This window comes from Lygodium microphyllum, chromosome 24 (assembly GCF_053477565.2).
Source record: "Lygodium microphyllum isolate KBCC chromosome 24, Lygodium_microphyllum_v1.1.10, whole genome shotgun sequence".
NCBI lineage: Eukaryota > Viridiplantae > Streptophyta > Polypodiopsida > Schizaeales > Lygodiaceae > Lygodium > Lygodium microphyllum.
In genome coordinates, this window is record NC_141158.1 from 31,871,704 (window position 1) to 31,898,438 (window position 26,735).

General features: G+C 47.4%; 1 protein-coding gene and 1 pseudogene across 1 annotated transcript in view; one reads left to right on the forward strand and one right to left on the reverse strand.

Annotated features, from left to right (window-relative positions):
- LOC148014956 (uncharacterized) overlaps nucleotides 1–26,262 on the reverse strand; it is a 97,848-nt gene extending 71,586 nt beyond the window's left edge. Inside the window, exons 1-3 of the mRNA XM_087665066.1 lie at nucleotides 24,399–26,262; nucleotides 21,264–21,890; nucleotides 21,079–21,166 (exon numbers count right to left, since the gene is read on the reverse strand). Coding sequence (XP_087521192.1) covers nucleotides 21,079–21,166; nucleotides 21,264–21,890; nucleotides 24,399–24,967 — 1,284 coding nt within the window. The 5' untranslated portion in view covers nucleotides 24,968–26,262. The remainder of the gene's footprint in view (nucleotides 1–21,078; nucleotides 21,167–21,263; nucleotides 21,891–24,398) is intronic.
- LOC148014957 (uncharacterized) lies at nucleotides 6,630–15,865 on the forward strand (annotated as a pseudogene).
- Nucleotides 26,263–26,735: the final 473 nt, after the last annotated feature.

Consider the following 26,735-nt stretch of genomic DNA (forward strand, 5'->3'; position numbering starts at 1 on the left):
ACGTGGCTATTTTCATGTGTATTCAAAAGAAAATCAGTAAGAGACACAGCTTGCCTCAATTTGACCTTTTTTGCGAGAATGTCCAGGACTCCCTCGTCCAAGAAATCAACCAACACGGCAAAAGAGTTCTGACGACCAGATTTGGAGGTAGACGGCATATCCGCTGTCTTGGGGATGGAACAGGGATAACAACGATCCCATGGGGTAATGACGTTGCCTCTGGTATCAAAAGCCAGCTTAGCAGGTGGACCCTTTGGACGATCCGAATACACTCTACGAGTGGGCTGTGGACGGGGGGCAGAGGAACCATAGCAGGAGCAGAGTGCTCCGACGACAACATTTCTTTCTTGCGCATATATGTACGCATGGAATCTTGTGAGGCAGTAGGCACAGTATCCTCCATGCCAGCAACAACCCTGTTGCCTTTTTTGTGCGTACTTCGACCCAGTCAGTGCATAAGACATTTCTCAGGTCCACAGTGGCTTCCAGAACATCTTCAGTTGCAGAGTCAGAAAAAACTTCCTGATTATGTTGAACATAATCGCCAAGCAGAGTGTTGGCAAACTCCAGCCAATGCTCCCAGTCAACATCCTGAGAGTCCACAGAATCAGAAGCAACCTGAGCATAGGAACGATCCTGATGATCCATAGTCTCTTCCGAAGTATGCTTGGTGTGTTTGCCTGCAGGCTGGAAGTCAGGACCAGGGGGCATCTCTTCTGTGCACGGAACTATATCCTCAGGTTCCTCGGTATCAGAATCCGGACCAAGAGCTGCCACCGTTTGGTCTATAAAAGTCACAGGCCAAGTGAAGATCTCACGTTTCTGCCTCTCTCTCTCTCTCTCTCTCTCTCTCTCTCTCTCTCTCTCTCTCTCTCTCTCTCTCTCTCTCTCCGTAAAAGGTAATTGTATTAATTACGAAAAGTTTTCATGATTACAAGATACACGATGGCTCTACCCCATCGTGTGTACAAACTGACTGTTTACAAGAACCAGACGGCCAAATAGTTACAAAATCATGGCAAAGACGCAAAGGAAATTGCCATGTGCCAGGGGCGTAAGTCCTCCCGAGAGAGGATGTCAGAGTGCCGGAGAAGATCTATCTGCCAATACAAGAAACCTTTAAGCCTAGCAATATGCCGCTGAACATTATAAGCAGAATCAAAAAGGAAAGCATTCCGAATGGTCCAGTTGTGCCAACAGCCCCAATATCGAAGAAAGTGAAACAAGATCTTCATATGTGGTTGTGTCGGTGTGGGATATTTGGGCTGCGCGAAAACCTAATCAAACGAGCGAAGCGAGAAACCAACCACCACTCACCAGATGGCTGACAAGAATGACCAGATTTTTTGAGCAAGGGGGCAAGAAATAAAACGATGACGGGCGGATTCCACAGTGGTGGTGCAAAAGAAACAGTTGCCATTGGAGATTCGGCGCTTTGAAAGAGCTGAAGCGGAAGACCACCAATCATCACCCTCCAAAGAAAGACCTTATATTTGAATGGTGTCTTATTTAACCAGCCCTCCATCACAGTTACCCTCCACCATGACCAGGATTTATGCAATCCCCATAGAATATTAGCTTTAGTAACCAGCCATTGATGATCTTTAATCAGAAGATGATACACCTGGTTAGCTGAAGCCTTTTCTAAATGCAGCCGTCCTGCAAAGTCCCAATCCTGCCAGGGATGATCCGTAGCAAGGGCGGGAAAGGGTTGTCTACTCTGAAGCACCCTCAAAAGCTGTTCCCATAAAAACCTGTATCCATGAGGGATCCTGAAAAGCCTCGTGGCTGTACGAAATGACATGAACACATTGCGATTGGCAAGAGTAGCATCTGCGACCGAAGTTAAGCCCAAACGTGCCATACGGTTGAATTGTGGTCGAAGCTCGTGTTTATCGTCCCACGAAATTAACCGCGAGACTGCCAACAGTTCCAATTGAAACGAATTAGTGGCCAAACGATCCTCCGCTGGATGCCACTGAGACTTCCGGAGGACCAGTTTCCAGGAACACACCAAATGGGCAAGCAGAGATGAGGAAGAACTAGAGAACCGAGAATCTGCATTAAGAACATGCCACCACGAACTGCGGATGTGGGTATTACCATGCAGAAGCCCGTGATCCTCAAGAAAGTAACGGGCTATGACGACCCAAGGATGACAATCCGAGCACATGGCGCGAAAAAGAGACCAACGGAGTGCCAGCATATGAGTGTGGGCATCCAAAACAGCCCCTCCACCCATGCGTTTTGGGGTGCATGCATGCGACCAAGAAATCCAGGAAATACCCGCATGCAAGGAATCCTTCTTCCCTAACATGAAACGGATAGACTTCGTAAGATCATTCAGTGTCGTAGTAGTCCAGGGTAGCAATGGCAAGAAATATGTAAGCATTGGCAACATTATTGTCTGGGCTACTTTGAGGCGAACATGGAAGGGCCAGGCTTGAGACTTCCAATACAGAAACTTAGCCGCCAGTTTCTGTGAAATCCACTGTAATAGCTGCTTTGGGGGAACATCAACCCCCAACGGGTACCCAAGATGCCTGGCAATGGAGCCACGGGGGACAACCATGCCCTGCCATTCCAGTGACTGCAAATCCGACTCCGTGCAGCTGAGAATGGCCGATTTCAAGGCGTTAATGCGCAGACCAAAAGCCTGACCAAAGAGAGCCCAAACATCTAATGCTTTGTGAAGATTATCTTTGTCCGCACGCAAAATCATAAAACTGTCATCAGCCAAGGATTGACCAATGAAGTGCTGTCCAGAGGAAAGCAACAATCTAGCCAACTGAGTAGAAGCTGCCATATGAGATAGCATCGAAAGAACCGGATGAGTCGCAAGGGCAAAGAACAGAGGACTCAAAGGGCACCCCTGTCTGACAGAGCAGGCAAGGACAATTGGCTTGGTAACTCCTCCATTCAACATGACCCGCGAAGATGCTGCAACGCTAATAGTATAGATCAGACGAGACATCCGGGCACCAAATCCCATAGCAGACATAAGTTCTGCAATGAAATACCAGTCCAGATAATCAAAAGCCTTTTCCAAGTCCAATTGAACCAGTACGACCTCCTGATTTGAATGCCTTGTATAATCAATTGCCAGTTGCGCATTTAAGACATTGTGCAAAATGTTTCTGCCCTTAATAAAACCATATTGGAGAGGATGCACAATGACAGGAAGATGCTTATGGAGGCGATTCGCCATAACCTTTGAAAAGATTTTATACATAGAACCCATCAAAGAAATTGGGCGCCACTATTTCAACATGGATGGCGAAGGAACTTTTGGAAGCAGTTTAATAAGACCATCTTTCCAAGAGGAAGGCATAATCCCCGTTTCTCATACCCGCTGAAACAAAGCCGTCAAAGGTTTTGTGAGCTGGGTGGCAAAAAACTCAAAGAACTCATTGGTAAGACCATCCCAGCCAGGACTTTTATCCTTAGGCAAGTGTAACTGAACATCCATGACCTCCGACTCACAAATATCTGCCTCCAGAGTAGATTGCATGTCCTAAGGAACCTGATTGCGGACCAGATCATAAAAAACTGAACGGGCATGAGTAATTTGGCCTGAAGGCGGAGAAGTAGAACGAAGAAGGCCGAGGAAATACTTTCTACACATATTCACAATCATCTGCGGATCAAGAACCATTTGACCTGCTTCATCCTGGAGCCTCGTCATATTCTCTCGAGCAGGAGAGGCATGGAGAGCTCGAAAAAACTTATGGGTCTGACAAGCATTGTCTTGCAGAGTGTCCGTCAGATGTTGCAATTTGACCTGCTGATAGGATTTCAACTGAAACTCTTTAATAAGATCAGCCAGACGCGTTGCCAGTGATAGCAGAAATGCGTCATCGGGAGTGTCCGCCAGCAAAGAACGAACCAAAGCCAGCAGTTCCTCGGCTGCTTGTCGGCGCCGCCGACAAAGAGAGGCATGATGGATCCCATACTGGCGAGCAACCCGTTGCACATTGGAGAGCAAGCGTTGAAAGGAAGCAGTGCCCTGAGATGAGAAATCCAATAAGAACCGATCAATCAATTGCTGCATATAGCCCTGGAAGATTGCATGCTTCAAATAAGACGAGTTGAAACGCAACGGGAGTCTATCCAGAATTTGCTTGAAAGGTACAATTGGTTGTGCAAGGAGCTCAAGCTGCAGAGGGAAATGATCCGACAATGCATATTGTTGTAACACTTTCATTTCGAGCATCTCCGGAAGAAAATCATCATCCTGCATGATGTATATGCAGTCTAACCGCGACCATGTTTTGGCATACTGGGCAGAATGGAAGGTAAACCCTGTAGAAGAAGGATACAGCCAAGACCAGAGATCTTGCTTAAGAACGGCAAAATCCAATTGCTGCTACGTACGTCTTTCGGCGCATCCATTATCGAATGTTCTGATGTGGACTGTAAAGAATCAACACACATATTGAAATCCCCCATCAAAAAACCCCGTCTGCCAAGGGACAAGGAACTCTGCAAGGTATGCCAAAGCTCCCGACGAGATAGAGGATCATTCGGAGCATAGAGGCCAAGTAACCATAAGATCTCTCCTTCGAATAAAATTTCAATCACCACAAAGCGGCCATGTACATCATTCTTGATAAGAACCGGCTGATATTTTTCATGTACAATCATAAGCACACCAGAATACTGCCTGGCATGTGTCCCTGCATAGAACAAACGAAAACCATGGCAATCCACAACTTTACCTGCTTCACTATGACTCTTGTGTTCAGCAGCACACAAGACATCCCACTGATTCTCATGCAATATTGTCCACATGGCATGTTGCTTGTGGCGAGAACAAATTCCTCGCACATTCCACGTAGCTATCTTCATGTGGATTCAAAAGAGGATCAGGTACGAGGCACACCTTGCCTCGATGAGACCTTTTCCGCGAGAATGTCTACTACACCCTCATCCAAGAAATCAGCTCACACGGCAAAAGAGTTCTGACGACCAGATTTGGAAGTGGATGGCATATCCGCTGACTTGGGGATGGAGCGGGGATAATGACGATCCCATGGGGCAATGACATTACCTCGAGTATCAAAAGCCAGCTTAGCGGGTGGACCCTTAGGACCATCTGAAGACACTCTCCTAGCTGTCTGTTGACGGGAAGCAGAGGAAACCATAGCAGGAGCAGAGTGCTCTGAAGACATCATTTCTTTCCTGCGCATATACGTACGCATGGAATCTGGTGAGGCAACAGGCACAGTATCCATCATGCCAACAGCATGCTTGTTGCCTTTTTTCACGCGTACATCTACCCAGTCATTGCCACCAGAATCCAAACCCGAGACCTGTTGTTTACCTTTATTCAAAACTTTAGGTGGCTGGGTGGCATCTTGCGATGGCGCGTCACACATCATATCTTCCATGGGTTGCGCAACATGCTCGATATCTGAAGGGTGGTGCTTCTCTGGGCATTCAGCCATAAAATGCCCCAATTTTCCACATGAAAACCAATGCCCTGCAAAGTTGCCCCATTTCAAACGAAAATGTAAAGGATGCATCGTAACCAAGCAGGCCTTTTTCGAGCAGTATCCCATAACATACACAGGCGGTTGCCATTCATGGCCCTTAGGCTTGGAGGGACCAGAACAGTGCCCACAGCAGCCATGGCATCTTTTAGCAGTGGCCAATAAACAGCCGGACAGTTTTCCACTTCAACCCACACAGGGCATTCACGTTGCAGCAGACGTTGAAAATCTGCCATGGGCCGCCATGGCACCACATGGACTAGACGCGATCAACGAACAGTGGCAGTTTAGATAGGAGAGCAGCACGGTGTGTCTCTGATTTCAACAGCACCTCAAAAAAACCCCGAGGGCCAACAAAAATCTCTTCAACACATTCCTCTTGTAGCAGACTATGCAGCCACTTGCGAATACGGAAAAGCAACGGGATCCTACCAGTAAAAAAAAGTATCACAGCACGTTCATAGAACACTGAAAAGGAACGCAAGACATGTTTCGGATCCACAGTGGCTCCCAGAACATCTTCCGTTGCAAAGTCCGAAAAGACTTCCTGAGCATAGGAACGATCCTGATGATCCATTATCCCTACCGAGGTATGCTTGGTGCATTTGCCCGTTGGCTGGAGGTCAGGAGCAAGGGACATCTCCTCTGTGCACGGAACCATGTCCTCTGGTTCCTCGGTGTCAGAATCCGGACCAAGAGCTGCCACCGTTTGGTCTATGAAAGCCAGATGCAGGCCTGCCATATTGTATCTGTTGTACGCTCTCTCTCTCTCTCTCTCTCTCTCTCTCTCTCTCTCTCTCTCTCTCTCTCTCTCTCTCTCTCTCTCTCTCTCTCTCTCTCTGTGTGCCAAGAACTCCCTCTCTCTCTCTCTCTCTCTCTCTCTCTCTCTCTCTCTCTCTCTCTCTCTCTCTCTCTCTCTCTCTCTCTACCAATCGCTGCAGGAACAGGCGACAGGCAGCTAAGATGCAAACGGGTGGCTCACAGGTCGCAGTCCCACAAGGGCGCAGCGTTACGTACACAGGCCTTCGTCGCACGAGCAGCACACGTGTAGGCGCAGGCTCTCACTTTCTCTCTGTTGCTCACGAACCAGGGCGACCCCAGAAGGAACATCGCAGCCAGTAAGGAATAGGGGTCAAGATGAAGGAGAAATCAATTGGCCCTGTTCTGTCACGCAAAATAACGGTCGGTTACCTCTGGCGAGTTGACAGGCGGCTGACATGCGAGCGCTTTAGGGTTTCTGCTGGCGGCGCAGGGACAGGACGCGAACGGCAGGCGAAGACAGGCAGATCTGCAGGTGTCGACAGTGTGGACAGGACGTGAACGACAAGCGAACACAAGCGGAACTTCAGGCGTCAACGGTGCGAACGCGAACGACGGGCGAAGAGAGGCGGATCTTCAAGCTTGGATGGCGCACGTCTAGTCGACGGCAGGGCGCGCAGGTCTAGGCGACGACAGGGCGGTACCATCGCGCGCTCCTCTCTCTCTCCCGCGCGCGCACACACACACACACACTCTCACACTCACACACTCTCACTCTCATTCTCACTCTCACTCTCACACTCACACTCACACTCACACTCTCTCTCTCTCTCTCTCTCTCTCTCTCTCTCTCTCTCTCTCTCTCTCTCTCTCTCTCTCTCTCTCTCTCTCTCTCTCTCTCTCTCTCTCTCTCTCTCTCAGATTACTGGATTACAAGACACATGATGACATAAAGCCAGCATGTGAAGAGGTTTTCTCTTTCTCTCTCTCTCTCTTTTTTCTGATTACAAGATACACGAGGGCCCTAGGCCAACATGTGGGGAAACCCCGTAGTAATGCACTGAAAAGGTTACACCAATCATGGCAACGACCCCGAGGCAATTGCCATATGCCACGGATGCAAATCCTCCCGAGGGAGCAGGTCGGAGTGTCGGATGATATCTAGCTGCCAATGCAAGAGGCCTTTAAGCCTGGCAATATGTCGGGGTACATTAGAGGCCAAATCAAAGAGAAAAGCATTGCGCGTGGTCCAAATGTGCCAGCATCCCCAATATCTGAAAAAGTGAAATAAGATCTTCTCATGCAACTGTGGCGGTGCGGGATACTTCGGGCGCACAAAAACCCAGTCGAAAGGAGTTAGCGAGGACCCGACCACCGCACGCCAAATGTGCGACAAGAGCGACCAGATATGCTTGGCGAGCGGGCAAGAGAGAAAACGATGTCGGGCCGATTCCGCCGGTGTGGTACAGAAGAAACAATTGCCATTCGAGATGCGACGCTTGGCAAGGGCCGAGGCCAGAGGAAGACCACCAATCATCACCCGCCAAAGAAAAACCTTGCATTTGAAAGGTGTCTTATTTAGCCAGCCCTCCATCAGCGTTTTCTGCCACCATGACAGCGATTTCCGCAGTCCCCAAACAGTATTAGCTTTCTCTCCCAGCCATTGGTGATCTTGAACAAGAAGATGATACACCTGATTAGTAGAGGCCTTTTCCAGACTCAGGCGGCCTGCAAGGTCCCAGTCCTGCCAAGGGCAGTCCGCAGTCAAGGCAGGAAAGGGTTGCCGACCCTGAAGTTCCGACGAAAGCTGCTCCCATAAATCACGGTATCCACGCGGGATCTTGAAGAGTCGCCGAGCAGTCCGAAAAGATACGAGGACATTGCGAGTGGCAAGGGTAGCATCCGCCACCGACGTCACACCTAAACGGGCCATGCGATTAAATCTCGATCTGAGTTGATGTTTATCTTCCCATGAAAGGAGTCTCGATACTGCCAACAATTCCAGCTCAAAGGCGTTAGTCTGCAAGCGGTCCCCTGCTGGGTGCCAATGGGCCTTTTGGAGAACCACTTTCCAAGAGCCGACCAAGTGCAGTAACAAAGAGGAAGAGGGACTGGAAACACGAGAGTCCGCATTAAGGACATGCCACCAGGAGGCCCGAAGCCGTGTGTTACCATGGCGGAGCCCGCTGTCCTCAAGAAAATAACGGGCTATGATGGTCCATGGGTGATGGTCCACACACATGGCACGAAAAAGGGACCAACGGAGAGCTAACATCTGAGTGTGTGCATCCAAAATAGCTCCTCCACCCATGCGCTTAGGGGTACATGCGTGTGACCATGAAATCCAGGAAATGCCGGCCTGCAGTGAATCCTTCTTCCACAACATGAAACGGATGGGATGAGTGAGGGCCTTCAAAGTAGTAGGCGTCCATGGCAACAAAGGCAGGAAATATGTAAGCATTGGAAGCATGATTGTCTGGGCCACTTTGAGGCGGACATGGAATGGCCACGCTTGCGACTTCCAATACATAAACTTCGCCGCCAGTTTTTGTGAAATCCAGTCCAGCAGGTCTTTTGGCCGTACATCCACCCCCAATGGGTATCCAAGATGCCTGACAATGGAGCCACGGGAAACCACCTGGCCTTGCCAGCCTAAGGACTGTAGATCAGGCTCCGTACAACTGAGAATGGCTGACTTAAGGGCATTGATGCGAAGCCTAGAGGCCTGACCAAAGAGTGTCCAAACATCTAATGCCCTGCGAATGTTGTCCCTGTCCGCCTGCAAGATCATAAAGGTATCGTCAGCCAAAGATTGGCTAACGAAGTGCTGACCCAACGGAAGAGACAGCCCGGCCAGCTGAGCAGATGCTGCCATGGAGGATAACATTGAAAGGACCGGGTGAGTCGCCAGGGCAAAAAAGAGCGGGCTCAAAGGACAACCCTGTCTGACCGAGCGCGCAAGGACAAATGGCTCTGTAACTCCACCATTAAGCATAACTCTGGAGGAAGCCTCAGCACTAATGGTGTAGATCAATCGGGACATGCGGGTACCAAAGCCCATAGCCGACATGAGGTCTGCAATGAACGACCAGTCCACATAATCAAACGCCTTTTCCAAGTCCAATTGGATCAATACCACTTGCTGACCGGAGTGCCGCGCATAGTCAATAGCCATTTGCACATTTAAGATATTATGCAGAATGTTGCGGCCCTTAATGAAGCCATATTGGAGAGGATGCACAATAGCTGGAAGGTGCTTGTGAAGCCGATTCGCCAGCACTTTGGAGTAGATTTTATACATGGAGCCCATCAAAGAGATTGGTCTCCAGTGTTGCAACTTTGACGGCGAAGGGACCTTTGGAATTAGTTTGATAAGGCCTTCTTTCCATGAGGAGGGCATGACCCCCGTTTCCCACACTTGCTGAAACATGGCCACCAATGGCTTCACCAACTGCGTGGCCGAGGTCTGAAAGAATTCATTAGTGAGACCATCCCAGCCAGGACTTTTATCATTCGACAGGTGCAACAAAACGTCCATAACCTCTTCCTCGCAAATATCCGTCTCCAAAGCGGCTTGCATATCAAGTGGAACCTGCTGGCGGACCAGTTGATAGAAGACCGAGCGGGCATGCGTAACCTGGCTAGAAGGCGAGGAAGAGGACCCAAGGAGTTCCATAAAATAGTTTCTGCACATAGTGACAATGGTCTGCGGATCCGTGACCATGCGACCTTCCGAATCCTGGAGTCTGGTCATATTTTCGCGAGCCGGAGACGCATGCAAGGCGCGAAAGAACTTATGAGACTGGCACGCGCTGTCTTGCATTGTGTCCGTCAAGTTGTGCAGCTTGGCCTGTTGATAAGATTTCAACTGAAACACTTGAATAAGATGGGCCAACCGCCTCTCCAGAGACAGCAGAAAATCATCATCAGGGGAATCCAGGAGCAAGGAACGGACCAAAGCCAGTAGGTCTTCTGCTGCATGTCGATGTCGGCGACAAAGCGAGGCATGATGGATCCCATACTGGCGAGCAACTCGCTGCACATTAGAGAGCAGCCATGCAAATGAAGGCAAGCCCTCGGAGGCGAAGTCCAATAAGAACCTCTCAATCAGCTGCTGCATATAGCCCTGGAAAATTGAAAGCTTCAAATAAGAGGAGTTGAAACGTAAAGGGAGCCTATCCAGGAATTGCACAAAAGGTGCAATAGAGTGTGCTCGCATCTCAAGCTGGAGGGGGAAATGGTCCGACAACGCATATTGCCGCAAGACCTTCATTTCCAGCATCTTGGGAAGAAAATCATCGCCCTGCATGATATATATTCTGTCCAGTCGCGACCAGGTAGTTGCATATTGTGCGGAATGAAAAGTAAACCCTGAAAAAGAAGGGTGAAGCCACGACCAAAGATCTTGCTTGAGCACGTGCAAAGCAAAGGAATTCCACACCCGGCTTTCCGGCGTATCCATTACCGAATGCCCTGAAGTGGACTGTGAAGAGTCAACACACATATTGAAATCTCCCATCAAGAACCCCCTTCGGCCGAGTGACATGGAGCCTTGCAAAGTGGACCAAAGATCCCGTCGGGATGCGGGATCATTCGGAGCATAGAGGCCCAACAGCCATAAAATCTCTCCTTCAAATAAGACTTCGATCACCAGAAACCGGCCCTCCACATCATTTTTAACAAGGACAGGCTGATATTTCTCATGGACAATCATCAGCACGCCCGAATAGTGCGAAGCATGAGTCCCTGCATAAAACAGACGAAATCCATGACAATCTATCACTTTTCCTGCTTCACCGTGACTTTTGTGCTCAACTGCACACAATACATCCCACTGGTTCTCGTGCAAGACGGTCCACATGGCATGTTGCTTATGGCGAGAGCAAATGCCTCGCACATTCCACGTGGCTATCTTCATGTATCCTCAAAGAAGGAAGTCAGGAACGAGGCGCCTGCTGCCTCGATTTCACCTTTTCCGCGAGAGCATCCAGGACACCCTCATCCAAAAAATCAGCCAATACTGCGAAAGAATTCTGGCGACCTGCTTTGGAGGTAGAAGGGAAATCCACTACCTTGGGAGAGGGGCGGGGATAACGCCGATCCCAGGGTGTAATAACATTTCCTTTGGCATCGAACGCCAGCTTGGCAGGTGGGCCTCTGGGGCCGTCGGTATAGGCTCTCCTTGGAGACTGATTGCGGGGGCCCGACGGGGCCGTAGGACGCACAGCCTGCTGTGAAGTGGCCATGTCTTTCCGGCGCGTATACGTGCGCACGGAATCCTGGGAAGCGGGAGGCCCAGGATCCGCCAGGCCTGCATCCAACTTTTTACCTTTTTTAGGACGTGCCTCAATCCAGTCAGTGCGACGGGAATCCACACTCAGGACCTGTTGTTTGCCTTTATCCATGACATGAGGAGACTGAAGGGCTTCCTGGGGCGTGGCATCAAGCACCATGTCGTCCTTGGGCAGCGCAACCTGCGCATCCTTCGAAGACGTCTGCTTTTCAGGGCATTCGGCCATGAAATGCCCCAGTTTTCCACATGAAAAGCAGTGGCCCGCAAAGTTGCCCCATTTTAAGCGAAAATACAAAGGATGCATGCCCGAACAATTGAGGCGAAGCCACGCGGGCCTTTTCCTGGCCGTGTCCCATAGCATGCATAAACGGTTGCGGTTCATCGCCCTGAGGCTTGGGGGAACCAGCACTGTTCCCACAACTGCCATTGCATCCTTCAACATGGGCCAATAGACCCCCGGACAGTTTTCCACCTCCACCCACACCGGGCATTCGCGTTGAAGCAGACGCTGGAAGTCGGCCATGGGGCGCCATGGCACAACATGGACCAAGCGGCGATCAAAGAATAGCGGCAACTTGGACAGGAGCTCAGCGCGATGCGTTTCTGATTTCAGCAGGACCTCATAAAACCCGCGAGGTCCAAGGAAGATCTCCTCAACCGACTCCCCTTGCAATAGATGGTGCAACCACTGGCGAATGTGCGAAAGCACTGGGATCCTGCCAGTGAAGAAAAGTATAACGGCACGGTCATAGAACACCGAGAAGGATCGCAAGACTGATTTGGGGTCCACCGTGGCTTCCAGCACATCATCCGTTCCCGCAACAGAAAAAGATTCGGTATTATGCTGGACATAATCACCAAGCAGAGTATTGGCGAAGTCCAGCAAATGCTCCCAGTCAATTTCCTGCGAATCCACAGGATCAGAGGCCACTTGCGCATAGGAGCGTTCCGGAGGGCTCATTGGCTCATCAGGCGTATGCTTGGAGCGTTTGCCGGCAGGCGGCTGTTCAGAAGTCGGCGGTAACTCCTCCGTGCATGGCACCATATCTTTCGGCTCCTCTGCATCGGAATCAGGGCCAAGGGCTGCCATCGTCCGGTCAAGAAAGTCCAAATCCAGGCCAGCCATACTGCTGTCTTCACACGCGTCCTGTCAGCCTGAGTCGTGGCCTGTCCCACGAACGCGTGTGGCAGGGCGCAACCCTAACGGTGCAAGGGCCTGAGGGTGGGACACCGGTCTGGCAGTCGACGACAGCACGGGATAGTCGAGGGCGCAGGGCAAGGGCCTCGCCAGCAGAAACCCTAAACTTAGAGGGCAAACGAACAAAAACTGGTGCAGAGCCCACCACTCAGGCGGGCGACAACAGGGCGGGGGCCGCTGGCGATGGGCCGACCAGCAGCGGGGCGAAGGACCCAGCTGCGCCCGACGGAACAGGACGCCAGGGGCAGCCGCGGCCAACGGGGCGTCAGGAGCGGGCAACAGGTGACGGGCCTGCAGGCGACGGGCAGCTGCAGGCAACAGGCGACGGGCGACGGGCAGGGGACGGGCAGCTGCAGGCGACGGGCGGCAGACAGCTGCAAGCGACGACGGGCGCAGACGACGGGGGGGAACCTGGCTATGGCGGCGCGACAGGCGACGTGCTCCCCGACATCGCGTCTCTCCTCTCTCTCTCTCTCTCTCTCTCTCTCTCTCTCTCTCTCTCTCTCTCTCTCTCTCTCTCTCTCTCTCTCTCTCTCTCTCTCTCTCTCACATCTCGAATCTTCTATCTCAAATTTCTGTGTGGTTGTAGGTTGTAGCATGTGAATCGTGATTCTGATTCGTGAAGTTGTGACCATCTCACGCTGCAGCCTAGGCCCTGCAATCATCATGGTGAAGGATGCTGCATGGGATCATGTGACGATTCTCTCCGAGTATAGAGGTAGTGGTGGCTCCAAGCGATGGAGATGTAATTATTGTGGCATTGAAAGAGGCATAGGCCCGTGCCCAAATGTACCCGCAAACATGAAGGCTTCTCTTCAAGCATGGAAGCTCAGTCGGTTAGGCAATCAAAGTGCATCAGTTATAGAGGAGAGGAAAGTAGATGATGTAGCTTCTGCAGCAACAGGGCCATCAAAGGGTAGAGCTACATTGGAGTCAGATGCAGCTTCAGTGGGAGGGGCTAGGGGGCCGGGGCTTGGGGCGCACAGGACTCCATTAGCAGGGTCCACTAGTAGTGGAAGTGGAGTTCGTACAGGTACAGTGCAAGGCCGGTAAAAGGGTCACTTCAGAAGGGAAGCTTGCAAAAGCAAGCTATTCAAGAGGCTACTAGGGAGCTCACTCGTTGCTTTATACAGTGTGCTATACCTTGTTATGTATTGCGAATGCCACGATGGAGATTAGCCATGAGGGCCGTTAGCCGTATTGGATGTGAGGGGGAAGGTCCATCCTATGATGGTATGCGCACACGAGAACTGAAAAATGAGAAGATGCGTATACACGCTCACTTAGAACCATTGAAGGCCACTTGGGTAAAGTATGGATGCACTGTGTTATGTGATGGGTGGACAGATGTACGTAAACGCAGTGTCTATAACATTCTAGTGTCCTCATGCAAGGGGACAATGTTCTTGAGAGCCATTGATGCTTCAGCTCTTGGTACAGTGATCACAGGCTCGTACATCTATGGGCATATACGTACAGCCATTGAGAAGATAGGGCCAGAAAATGTGGTGCAGGTGATTACGGATAATGGTTCCAATTGTGTTTCCATGGGGCAAATGCTTGAGGCTGCCTATCCCAAGATTAGATGGACTCCGTGTGCATCACACTCTCTTGATTTATTGATGGAGGAATTGCAAAAATTGAATTGGGCAGACACTATTCTTGCTACTGCAAAGTCCATGGTGAACTTTGTCACCAAGAGGCCTAAAGTGTTGAGCATCTATCGTGCACACAGTGACCTTGAGTTGCTGAAGCCATCTAGCACACGCTTTGCATATATGTTTATAGTTGTTGAGCGGATTGTGCGAGTGCGCCACGGCTTGATGCACATAGTTGTGTCCAGAGAGTCGTCAAACATGCCTGAGCATCAAGATACACACTACATGGCTTTTGCATGTCAGGCTACGGATGAGACATGGTTCTTGGAGGCTGAAGCTTTTGTAAAGTCCATCAAGCCTATCTACTCTCTTTTACACATCACTGACATTGAGGGGAGTACCATGGGATTGTTGTACGAGTACATGGATAAGATCGGAGAGGCTTTTGAGAGCAATGCCTATCTTTCTCGCTCAAAGTAAGTTCCTTATAAAGTTTTAACTTTTTCCATTGTGATATAAACTTATTTTTAGAGTCTAGAAGACACTGATTGTGTGCGTATTTATGATTGTAATTTGTTATAAACTTATACATGTGTCAATGTAGGATTGAGGACCTTCAATGTGTGTGGAACACGCGATGGGATTGGTTTCATACACCAATCCATGCTGTTGCACACGTATTGCATCCTCTATGGCGTGATGAGATGCAGTACGAGAATGAGGAGCTAGAGCATGGCATTGAGGAGTACTTCTCAAAGTGGGCAGGAGGAGATGTGCAAATGCTGAGAAGGCTAGAAAATGATCTTCCCCTCTTTTGAAATAGGAGTCTCTCTTTTGGTCGCCCTACAACAGAGCTTCGAGAGACACAGTTGCAGCTTGTGTCTTGGTGGGAGAAATATGGGGCATCCACACCTACCTTGGTAAGTAGGCTAACCCATAAACCAAAGTCTAGACTAAACTTTCAAGCTTCAGGACAAACATGAATCATGATACAAGAATCAAATAAAATATTTTTTTCTTGTTTTTGTCATGTGATTGGCAAAAACAGCTTGCCATTCGAGTTCTTTCACAAGACAACAACTCGGGTCCTTGTGAAAGAAACTGGAGCACTTGGGCCCTCTTCCACACAAAGAAGAGGAACCGTTTGACTACAGCACAGCTTGAGAGACTTGTATACTGTCATTGTAATCTTCGCCTCCTCGAGCACACATCCTCATCTCCTGAGCCTTGCTAGGTGAATATTGACAAGATTGACATTGAGAAAATGAAGGACATTCCAAACATTCCCAGAGAGGAGCTAGACATTTATACCATGCTATATGAGGAGATGTCAGCTCCAGCCCACCACACACGAGCTTCATCACAGAGGTCAAGGTCGACAAGCAGGGGTGCCAGCACTTCAGCAAATATACCCTCGCCCTCATTTAGTAGTGCCGATTACCACTCTGAGTCAGATATTGCTTCTGTCAGTGCATCCGGCAGTGCTAGTGGTAGTGACGCAGATACCGAGAAGGGTGATCACTGATGAGACTTGAGTCTTGACTCTTCAGAGTTCAGACAGATGCTCTCTCATGTGACTGTGTCTTATCATTTATGTTTATGGTCATTGATTGAGGACTCAGTGGACCGTGGTGTTTTATGGATCATTAGTTATCAACTTATCTTTTATGCTCTTGTATCTTTTTTTCATGATTCATGAATATGATCCAACCTCAAGGTGTTTTGTGATTCATGTATATCTACTATCATGTTACATGTAAATTGTAATGATCTAATCTTTAAAGTGTGATCTATGAATATCTTTAGAGTGTGCTTGGCACTTGCCAATTCAAAGTTTAAGTATACTGTATGAATCCTGATGTATCTTTCGATTTTGAAAATTGATGCATGCTATAGGTAACAGGTTATAGAAGTTAGGATTCATACCTCCAACCTAATATGATAGTATCAAATTTCAATGTCAATAATCAATTGTATGTTAATCATGTATGTCAAGTATTTCTCGATCAAGTGACAAGTGTGGCTTATTGTCATCTATTATCTATATTATATATTAAATCGGGGTTACAAATTTCCTTGTATCCCCGTTTCCTCGTTTCTTTCTGGAGACGAAACTCCGTTTCTACCGTTTCCCCACCGTTTCCGTTTCGCCGTTTCCAAAACTCCAAGTAACTATGTGTGTACCTATCCGAAGAGCAACTCTTCAAGAGGCATCTTATGTGAAGATATGCTAGGGTTTACGCTACGAAAACACAGCATGTACAACCAAGACTAAAACACAAAGACTCAAACGAAGACAAGTAAAACTCAAACCCTAAACGCAAAACTCAAACACAAAGTCAAACAAAGAGAGAAGAAACTCTTGAGTGAATGAATGTTGTAAATGAATGCAAGAGTGTACAGAATGCCGAAGGGCAAAGCAATGCAGTGTCAAAGAGTGACATCCACCAGAGACGGATCCCAAGTGCAATAACCACCAATCGAAGATGAGAGTGTGGAATAATGAAGGTCAACGAGCTGGTCACCAAAACACAGCAATCAGAGGTTGAAATCTAGTAAATGAAGCAATGTACCACCAAAGAAAGGCTGAAAACTGATTATTCGGAGAATTGCCAAAGTGTTTGCTGATGTAAACCGCCTGTTGGACAACAAAAACGCAAGTATTACAACAATCACCTGGTAGCAGAGATAGCAATAGCCTATTGCTTGGCACCAAATGCTGAAAACGTAGGCTGATCATGTGCTATGATGATGCACTAGATGGACACCTCCAAAAGCAAGGTGATAGCTGAAAACAAGCTGAATAGGGCTGCATAGTAATGGGCTGCAATTGGTACATAGTATCCCAAAACGGCATTTCGAGGCTACCAAAACGGACCTACCGTTTCGGACCGAAACAAAAACGGAAATGGAAACAGCAAACCAGCATTTCGACGTCCTACGGTCCAAAACGAGCAATGGCCCGCGGGTTATCCGATGAGATAACGCGCCTGGCATTCTTCATTCGACGCGATCCTCTAGACTCTCCTCAATCCTGCAGCCTGCACTCTAACTCTCAAGTCTACTCCTCTTCTTCTTCCTCCTTTTCTTTTTTTTCTTCTCGTCCTCCTCCTCCCATTACCTAATCATGGCGCCAAATCCATATTAAAGACACATCACTCCAATCAAGGGATACAAGGGATCCGACGGATCAAAGAAGTGGCAATGCAACTATTGTGGATTGGAGAAATCCGACAACTTGGCATACATTTTCAACAAAGACATCAAACCTTGCGAAAATGTGCCAGCAGAAGTATCACTAAGTCCCTATCTTTGGCGTTGAAAACATATGGGTATTGAGCTAGAAGAGGATAAATCCTGTCATCCAACACCACGCCGTGCTAATGATGGATCGTGCAGCATTATGGGATCGGCTTAGTTCTAGAGCCAGAGTTTGCAGGATTCTGTCCTTGTTCATGCTCACAGGTTGAAGACTGCAGCAAACGTCTGGAGAAAGCTCGCGTCTCTCTATCAACAGAAGACGTTTGCCCACCGGATATCTCTCGAAAAGAAGTTGCGGATGCTCGCTATTGATGATAGTCCTTCCATGAAGGACCACATCAACAGATTACAGGATATGAGGGATGAGCTTGCATCCCTCGGTCGGACGATATCTTCTGAAGACATGGCTATGATTCTTTTGACTCAGCTGCCATCGCCTCGGTTTGATGTCTTCTACACCAGCCTTCTTACAACGAGGACCCGTGAGAAGCTTCTATGGGAGGAGCTATCCCCGCTTGTCTTGGAGCATGACGAGCGACTCAGAGAGGTCAGTGCTAGCGGATCCGACTCCACTAGAGCCTTTGTTACAGGTTCGGGAGGACAGAAGAAGAAGAAGACGAAGTCAAAGGCTACGAAGAAGGATAGTTCTTCAGGCTCTGACTCAAATTCAGAGAGACCGAAGTGCCCACATTGTGGGAAAGGGACACATCTAGAGGAGAAATGCTGGAAGAAGTACCCTCACCTTCGTCCGGGAGCGAAGGGTGGATCTATGGCCTCAAATTTCAGGTCGGCCAGTTTTTGGGTTTTTTGGCTATTTATAACCATTTCCCACTTGGCAGTCAATTGTATTATCATCTTCCCTCCTTCTTTGGCAGGTGCACACTCCAACTCCGTCATCTTCCTCCGTCTTTGGTGCTGCCGTCATCATCAGCCTGATCTGGTGCCCTCATTGACGCTTCGGGCTGCGTGCAGGGGCTGATCAGTCCACAGTTTTGTATTCAGCATTCATTACAATCAGTGCAGATTTTCTTCCTTCATTTTCTGCTGTCTCTCTCTCCTCCTCTGTGTTCGTGTTCTTCTTCCGTTGCGCACTCTCACAGTTGAGTACGCACTCCACCTTACATGACCACAACAAATAGTTCAAACCAACAAGTTTTTCTTCTTTGGATAATGAGGGTAAAACAAGCACTTAAATCAAGGGTATCAAGGGCAACTTCTTCACTAAGCGAAGCCTTTACATCAAATGAGACCTGCCATGATAGATGAGCAAAAGAGGGGCGGGTTGGAGGAGACCTCTCTCAATGATGAAACTCTCGATAATCGCATCTCTGCTCAAAATAGTGGCTAGACAAGCGCTCCTCATCTGAGTCATCAAAGCCTTGAAACTGGTAAGACGTCTTCCAAATCCACAATCACCCAAAAAGTTGTGAAACAAAACAAGAATGAAGAAATAGTCAAAAGAATTTACTGCCTACACACAAGAGGCTATCGCCTGTCAACAGAAGAATGTTGCCCACACAAAGTGTGTTGTTGCCAAGCCAAGGGCTGCCAATTGGCCACAAAACCTACTGCCTAGGTGGGAAAACGGGTCACATTACACAAAATGCTAACAAGAACCACCCACCCAAATGATGTTGCCTCCTCCTCAAATGGTTGTGTTTCTAACAAACACAATGATGTATAGTTGTGTTTGATAGCTAGAAATGCTCCTTGACTAAAATCTGTACTCTGTGCTCTCACTTAGGCTCTAATACCATGTGAGAGTGCACAACAGAAAAAGGAACACGAACACACACAGAGAAAGCAGAAGATGAAGGAAAAAAATATTGCATTGACTGAAGAAGAATGTTGAATACAATGATGAGGACTAATCAATCCTTGCACACAGCCCTAAGCGTCAATGAGGACACAAGATCACACTAATATGATGATGGCAACACCAATGTTGGAGAGTGTCGGGGACACAAAGCCTGCACAAGACAAGTGAAGTGCCAAGTGAGGAAGTGCTGCTATGAATAGCCAACTCCCACCAAAACTAGCCAACTATAGAAATATGCCCTAAATCTGATAGACTGCTCCTGTGCAATCCAACTGCAATAAATGCTAGTCTGTTGACATGGCAGCCCACACGTATGGCACATAAAATATTAGGCATTGTCACAAACCTAGAAAACCTAGGAGAGACACATTAATATGTGCAAACACCAAGAAAACACAAGAAATGCACCTAAAACTACCAAAGCTCCTATGTCTCTATCAGACTCTGACAGGAGCTCACAACCAAGAGATGACAGACAAACATAACTAGCAAGGCAGGTTAACAAATCCCAAGTCCCGTTTTGCAAGGTTCAGTTGAAGGAAGAAAGTGGGGAGTACAATGAGCCCTATGAAGCTTATCAAAACCCTCTCATCTAGCAATTCATTGGAAAGCTCTTGTGTAGTAGACTCTAAATGGGCTCTCCCCCAACAACTTTGGAGCTCGTATGCTCAAGTTATGAAAGATACTGTGGTAACCACAAAACGCATTTCGCTAGGACTAAAACATGAAATGCCTAAAAAGCCTAAACCGTTTCGCTAAAACTTGAGATAGGGAGAGGAAGAGGGAGATGGCAAGAGAGAGAAAGCAGTAAAGGAAGTAAAAGAGAAGGAAGATGAGGAGAAAGAAGGGGAGGGGAAACCATTTTTTCACAAGAACGCATGGTAACCACAAAACACATTTCGCTTAGACTAAAACATGAAATGCCTAAAAAGCCTAAACCGTTTCACTAAAACATGAAATGCCCTAAGTGAAATGGCTAATTGAAACAAGATCTCTAAGTAAAACACAATTGTTTTTTCTTGCTTTTTGAAGAGTTTTAGGCACTGCATGTAGAATAGACATCATTTGTTGACGTGGAAGGATTCGCATGGTAGAAATGTGTAAGTTGCAACTCATTGTTTATAAAGAAAACTATCTCATATATATTATTCAACCATTTCACTTGGTGTTTCGCTTGGGACTTCCCCAAAGGAAATGTGTTTTGGGGTGAAACGCAACGTTTCAAGGCTGAAACATTTCACGGTTACCTTGAAACAACAGCTCCAAATTAATAATGGCTTATGGCTGTTACAATACTAAGATTTTAGTGGCACATTTCAGGTTGAAGATACAAAATTAAAAATGTTTCGGTCAAAATTAAAAGTAATGTCACCTTGCTGCGGACACTACCAACCCAGCTGCTTCTAACAACTACCCTAACACTTTATACATGAAGCTTTTACTTTTTCTATATCTGAATGAATGTTAAATGCATTTTGTCCTAGCATTCTAATAGCTAAGAGCAAGAAAAACCCAAGCAATGCTAGCTGTAAATGTAAAATAGGTAATAGTCTAAACTAATCAAGTGCATTGAAAACTCTCAAAAAGTTTATGAATACATCACCATGCAAACAATACCCCAACACAAGCATAACTGTAATCAAAACAACAAGACACACCTGAGCAAGCTGTCTGGCTGACTCTCTTGACTTAGGATCATCATAAACAATCTCCACCTCTTTGATAGCACAAAACTCTCCTGTGTCCCTGCAACAAACACAGGTTTTTCAGAGTATAAACTTCTTATAGAGTACTAAATTACAGCAAAATGTTGGCATGACCACTTAGAGAAAAGAAATTTTACCTGTGTATCCCTTTGTAGACTTTACCAAAAGATCCAGAACCTAGGAGTCGCCCTTTCCGCCATTTCTCAGCTGAAGCACTAGATTCTGATTTTCCAGGGCTGCGTGGAATATTGGAACGAGGTGAAAGGGGAGCAGAGGGTGCTGCAGTCGTCGAGCCAGATGTTGGAGGCCGGGGTAATCGATGTGCATCAGCCCGAGATGATGACTCATAACCTGTTGCACTAGATAAAGGATGACGTGGAGATACGGCCCTACTTTGAGCTCTTGGGCTCAATTCTGGACTTGCCTTCCTTTGAGGCAGGGGAAAGTCGCTTGTTATAGAATTGTGCGCAGAGTTATGACCCGAAGTGGGACTAGAGCCTGGTTGGAGATGGCCAGATGCAGGATTCCAAGGCCAAGGGGGTGGTTCTGGAGCTCGTGGGCTTAGTACAGGACTTGAAAATGTGCTGTTTTGACCACTACCCTGAACACTATTGACATGTATATGGATGTGGAACTCTCTCCCTCCCTCCCCATGGCCATTTCTGAAGGCCAGCGTTTGAGAAGAGGGAGTAGCAGCCTGAATAGGACTCCCTGGTTGTGCCCCATCAACTCTAAGAGACTGACCAGGAATGCGTGTAGGCAACCTTACAAATAAAGACAAGAAAAAGGCAGTCTTTGTTTAGCCACAATTTACAAAACAAGAAGTTACAACGAATGGAGATATGAAACATAACCAAGCTTCTATCTAATGCACTAGTTCAGAATTCATGCAAAGAGAAATATGACAAAATCTTTCCTCCAAGCAATTTATAAACTTTCACAAAAACAAGGTGAATTTGGCTCCTTTATTAGAGCTTACAGCAAATAGTCAGACCCTTGCCAGCCTGTACAACCAATCTTGAACAAATGTTCTGCCAAGTGCTAAACCATTTTACAGTTAAATTTCTCAGTGATGCATTTTCCCCAGCTTGTGCCTTCTTTTGAATGTAGGCACTAAACGCAGATTGAAATTCCAAGAACTTTGTTTGATTTTTAGCCAACATAGTTTCACATACTCTTCATAGGTTGTTCCACCTTCATCTATGAAAGGAGGGCATATGACCACATTCACACACTTGTACCTGTAAATTCTCAGTGTGGAGAGAGGGAGCCTGCCAAGGGTGTGAGCTGGCACTCTATCCTTCTACATAGTGAATTTCTGCACCAATGTACTTTGTGCTTTCCATTTATAGTGCATGTCATTGTCTGGCATGAAGTCTCATCGTGGATCAGATTACCAAGCAAGTAGGGATGAGCTATAGTCTCACACTTTAGTAGAACAAATAGTTGTTTTGCGGTTTCCCACTTTAGCTTTTGCTCATTGGGTTGGCCTTCCTGGCCTGTCTATATGTGGGACAGGCACCCCAGGTAGATACACAAGCAAGTGAAGCAATGCGAGTTCTAGGAAGGCCAAGATTGAAGATGGCAAAACAGTATTGTCTAGCCTACAAGTGCCCACAGCATTGGAGTTGGAGACTCTAGCTTCACTGGATGAGAGTGGTGGAGACTAGATGATCAAGATTGGGTGGCCAGTAAACCAGCACCCTCGGTTCATTTTTCTAATGCATGTTAAGACTTGGGCATCCTTTGTTTGCAACTGTTTCGAAAATGACCTGGTTCTGGGAATCATAAAGGGTCTTGTCATTCACTAACAGGACTTGACACATGATAGATATCAAGATAAACAAGACAGAACTATGTAAAAGCATAACTGATGGCCACTGAGCCATGCAACATGACGGGCAGCGTTCAAGATGGGACTGACCATTAAGCCATTGAGCCATGTGGCATGACAGAGACAGCCTGCTCCTTTCTACCTATTCATAAATTGCCCTTTCACATAATCACCTATATCATCTCCTTGTCCACTACTATACTATACCATCCAACTTGTTGAGTTCTATCTTCATGTTTTACCTCAGCCAGTCATTTTCGTTTGTACTAGAAAGAGATTGAGGGGCCCAGGTATTCCATAATTTTTATTGAATGTATGCTGCCCCTAATCATAGCTCTCTTCCTGCATTTTTTGATGCTGCACAGCAAAACCTGCTCTACCATCATGACTTGTTAACAGTCATTGTCAGCAGTGCATGCTGCTGTAGCGATCAGATTTGCTGCTGTTCAGGGCTGTGTCCTCAGTTCCTCTACCCCACTCTTGGTGATGGTGCCTTCCTTTAGACAACACTGACCACACTGCAAAAAGATCTGCATTTGGCATGCCCAAATGTATAGCATGCATAGCAACCAGAATCATAGAATGGATATCACAACCAGGAATGGAGGAATCCAAGAACAGATGTTATCTCTAGGTAGTAACACGAAGGGGAACAAGAAATAGAATACAATGGAGGTACAATTCCTGTTATTCCTAATCCCAATACAACCATTCATTGTCACAATGCCCAAATGACAATCCATGTCCACCAAACATGCTATGGGAAATGGGGACCAAAAACAGAGATACCAATAGGAACATGGAAACAGAAGCAGCAAATGTTTGAAGTTTGATATAGCTTTTGGACTACACAATGGCCCTCATATCATGCCTTCGAAATTCCCAGCATGAGATGTGCCCTTATCCATTTCTCGAATTGAGAGACGCCCCTCAAGTTCTCAACAATTCAGAGTCTGTACAGAGTGAACTCCCTTCACATTCAAGTTCTCAATGATCAAGTATGGGTACATAGTGAACTCCCTCACTACTACAACTATGCTTATAAATCGAAGGTTTGCATTGGTTCAGTTGTATTCCATGAAAGTTGCACATATCTCCTCAGATGCTGTCCACCCTGTACGTAATAATGCTGGATATAGCACTTTACTTTTCCACTTTCCAGTGTCTAACAAAGGACGCAATCTATCACGACTTCACACTAGCTGATATACTCCTATAACTGTTCGAAAAACTAGAACCTTCCTTGACAAGTTTGAACAGCCAGCTATGAGAGTCCGTATATATTCCAAATAGATTTACAAACTAGCCTTCCGGTATCAGCAACGTAAAAACCAATAAACCCAACAACTGGAACTCCATAATGTTCTATCATAGATCATGAATGTCCTGATACAGAGAAGTAAGATTTCAAAATATTGGTGAAAATGAACTTCCTTACTCAGAATAAGCAGGCCTCTGTGACCTGAATGTGTCCCCTTCAGAATATCTCCTATTGCTGGACAGCATCTCATGGGCATTTCCATAGTCTCCACTATCCAAAGAGCAATCGCTGGAATTGGAATCCGTAAAATACTCTGTTGTTCCGTCTCCATCCCTACTTTCTCCAGGCCGTGGTCGTGGTGAATGAACCGGCCGCGGATTGCGGCGTTGAGTAACCTGTGGTGCACGTGGCCTGTTTGACTCAGGAGGGGGAGGAAGTGGAAAAGATGACTCAAGATTGCTGGGGCAACGGGAACCTCGATTTGATGGTGAGGGTGATCGAGATCCCCACACTGACCCAGAACCCACCTCAGATAGCTGATCCACAGTATAGTGTGAAATTCTCTGCTTGTCAATGCTATCATCTTCCTGTGAGTGTGATTGACGTCGTAAAACAATGTTGGTAGACCGCCGCAATGTTGGTAAATTTGGGTCTGACCGATTGCTCTCCCTATCATGGTTGCTAGGATGCTTGGGAGCTTTCTTGGCATCCTTCGGACGTTTTTTCCACAGTGAGGATATTGGCATTGTTAAGTAAAGGAGCACACACACCGCATGCAAGAGGTTTCAGGCTTACAGACTGGGTAAGGTTGAACAGAAATCCTGCAGGGTACAATTGCCTGTACAACACCTTTTCGAGATCACAGCTGTGTGGCCACACCTCAATTCCTTCCTCTGCAGATACAGAACTTTGTGGATAGCACTCAGCAGGTTGTCTGTTTCCCCGATTTACTACGGCATACACATTGCCATTCTACTCTGTGCCTGCTGCTCTGTTTTTCTGATTTACTGCAAGACATCCGTTGCTGTTCTACTCTGAACCTGCTAATACTGTTCAAAGCACTGAAGGTTGATCAACAGAGCATCTCCACGAATGAAATTGTTTTTTCCTGCCTATTTTTTGGGAAAGATAGTGAGATCCGCATTCCCTCGCAGGGCACCTCAGGTGATGATGCACATGCCAAGACAGGGTAACATCTGTTCAAATGGGGACGATCAGCTGCAGGTGTCGTGTTGTACCTCCAATGCATGAGAAGTGTTCTCGATGTGTGTAAGGAAACCTGTAAATTTCCTTCTTCTATCAAGTGATAGGAACCTGGTACGCTCCTGGGAGCATGATAAAAAAGCTGTAGTACAGAGAGGCCAGTGAGTGCAAGAAGCCCCTGCAGATGTGTTGTACCATGCGAGAGGGGTAATCTATTTGCTTGCTTGCAGCAAGTTGAGAGGCTCCAAATATTGCACACGATTATTTTTTAAAAATCCGGTTGCGGACAAGAAAAATGGTGGAAAAAGGATGCCCGCTTCACCTACAGCCCAAGTCCAAAAAGATCGACCCAATTCAAAAGAACAGAGAGGAACAACGACCCACGTGCTCAGGAAAGCGAAGGGGGGCAGAGCGGCACGCTGAAGCGACCCAAATGCTCCTCTGCAACGAGAATGTGACCCAATTGTCTCGAAAAACTGAAAGGGGCGCCGAGAGGAGGTTTTGTGCAGGGGGTGCTCTGCCTCCGACGATGCACCAGCGCCAGAGAAGAAGGCCGGGATAGATAGTTTTATGAGATGAAATAAAGGGCAGGAGCAGCAGCTGCGGACGCAGCGCAGAGAGAGAGAGAGTGTATGTGTGTGTGCGCGCGCACGCGCGAGTGTGTTGTGAGAGAGATGAGATGAGATCCACAGAAAGAAGAGCAATTGACGCACAGAGAGAGAGAGAGAGAGAGAGAAGGGGGGACCTCGGGAAATACAGCAAGCAGAAACCGAGCGGAAATGGACATGATAATTAAGTAATGTTAGAGACAGTGTGAGTGTGAGTGTTGCGCGCGCGTGTGAATGAGTGTTGCGCGCGTGAGAAGGGGGAAAAGTGCCCGGCAGCACAAACCCAATTTTTTGATGGTGAGCTTTGAGGGATTAATTGATAGGCGCAGATGAGAGAGAGAGAGAGAGAGAGAGAGAGGGGAGAGAAGAGAGAGCTGTGTGGAGCATTTTGCAACAGAGCTAATGATTCGCAGTATAAAGGAGCCATCCACGGTGATCCACCTACCCCCCATCAATCTCTCTCCTCTCCCTCTTGTCTCACTCCTCGAGTCCTCCCTGAGTTGGGCGTCTTTGCGGGTCCTCCAACACTTCGGTCCTTAAAGAAACTTAATTTGAGCTTTACCCTTTTAAAGAAATCATTTTCCAATCCTCAAAATCACGGCAACTATAAGGTGAGTTTCTGCATAGATTTGAGACTTTCGGAATCATGCTTGAGCCAATGCCCTTTGCGAAATTTGTTGCCCCATTCGACTAAGAGTCCCGG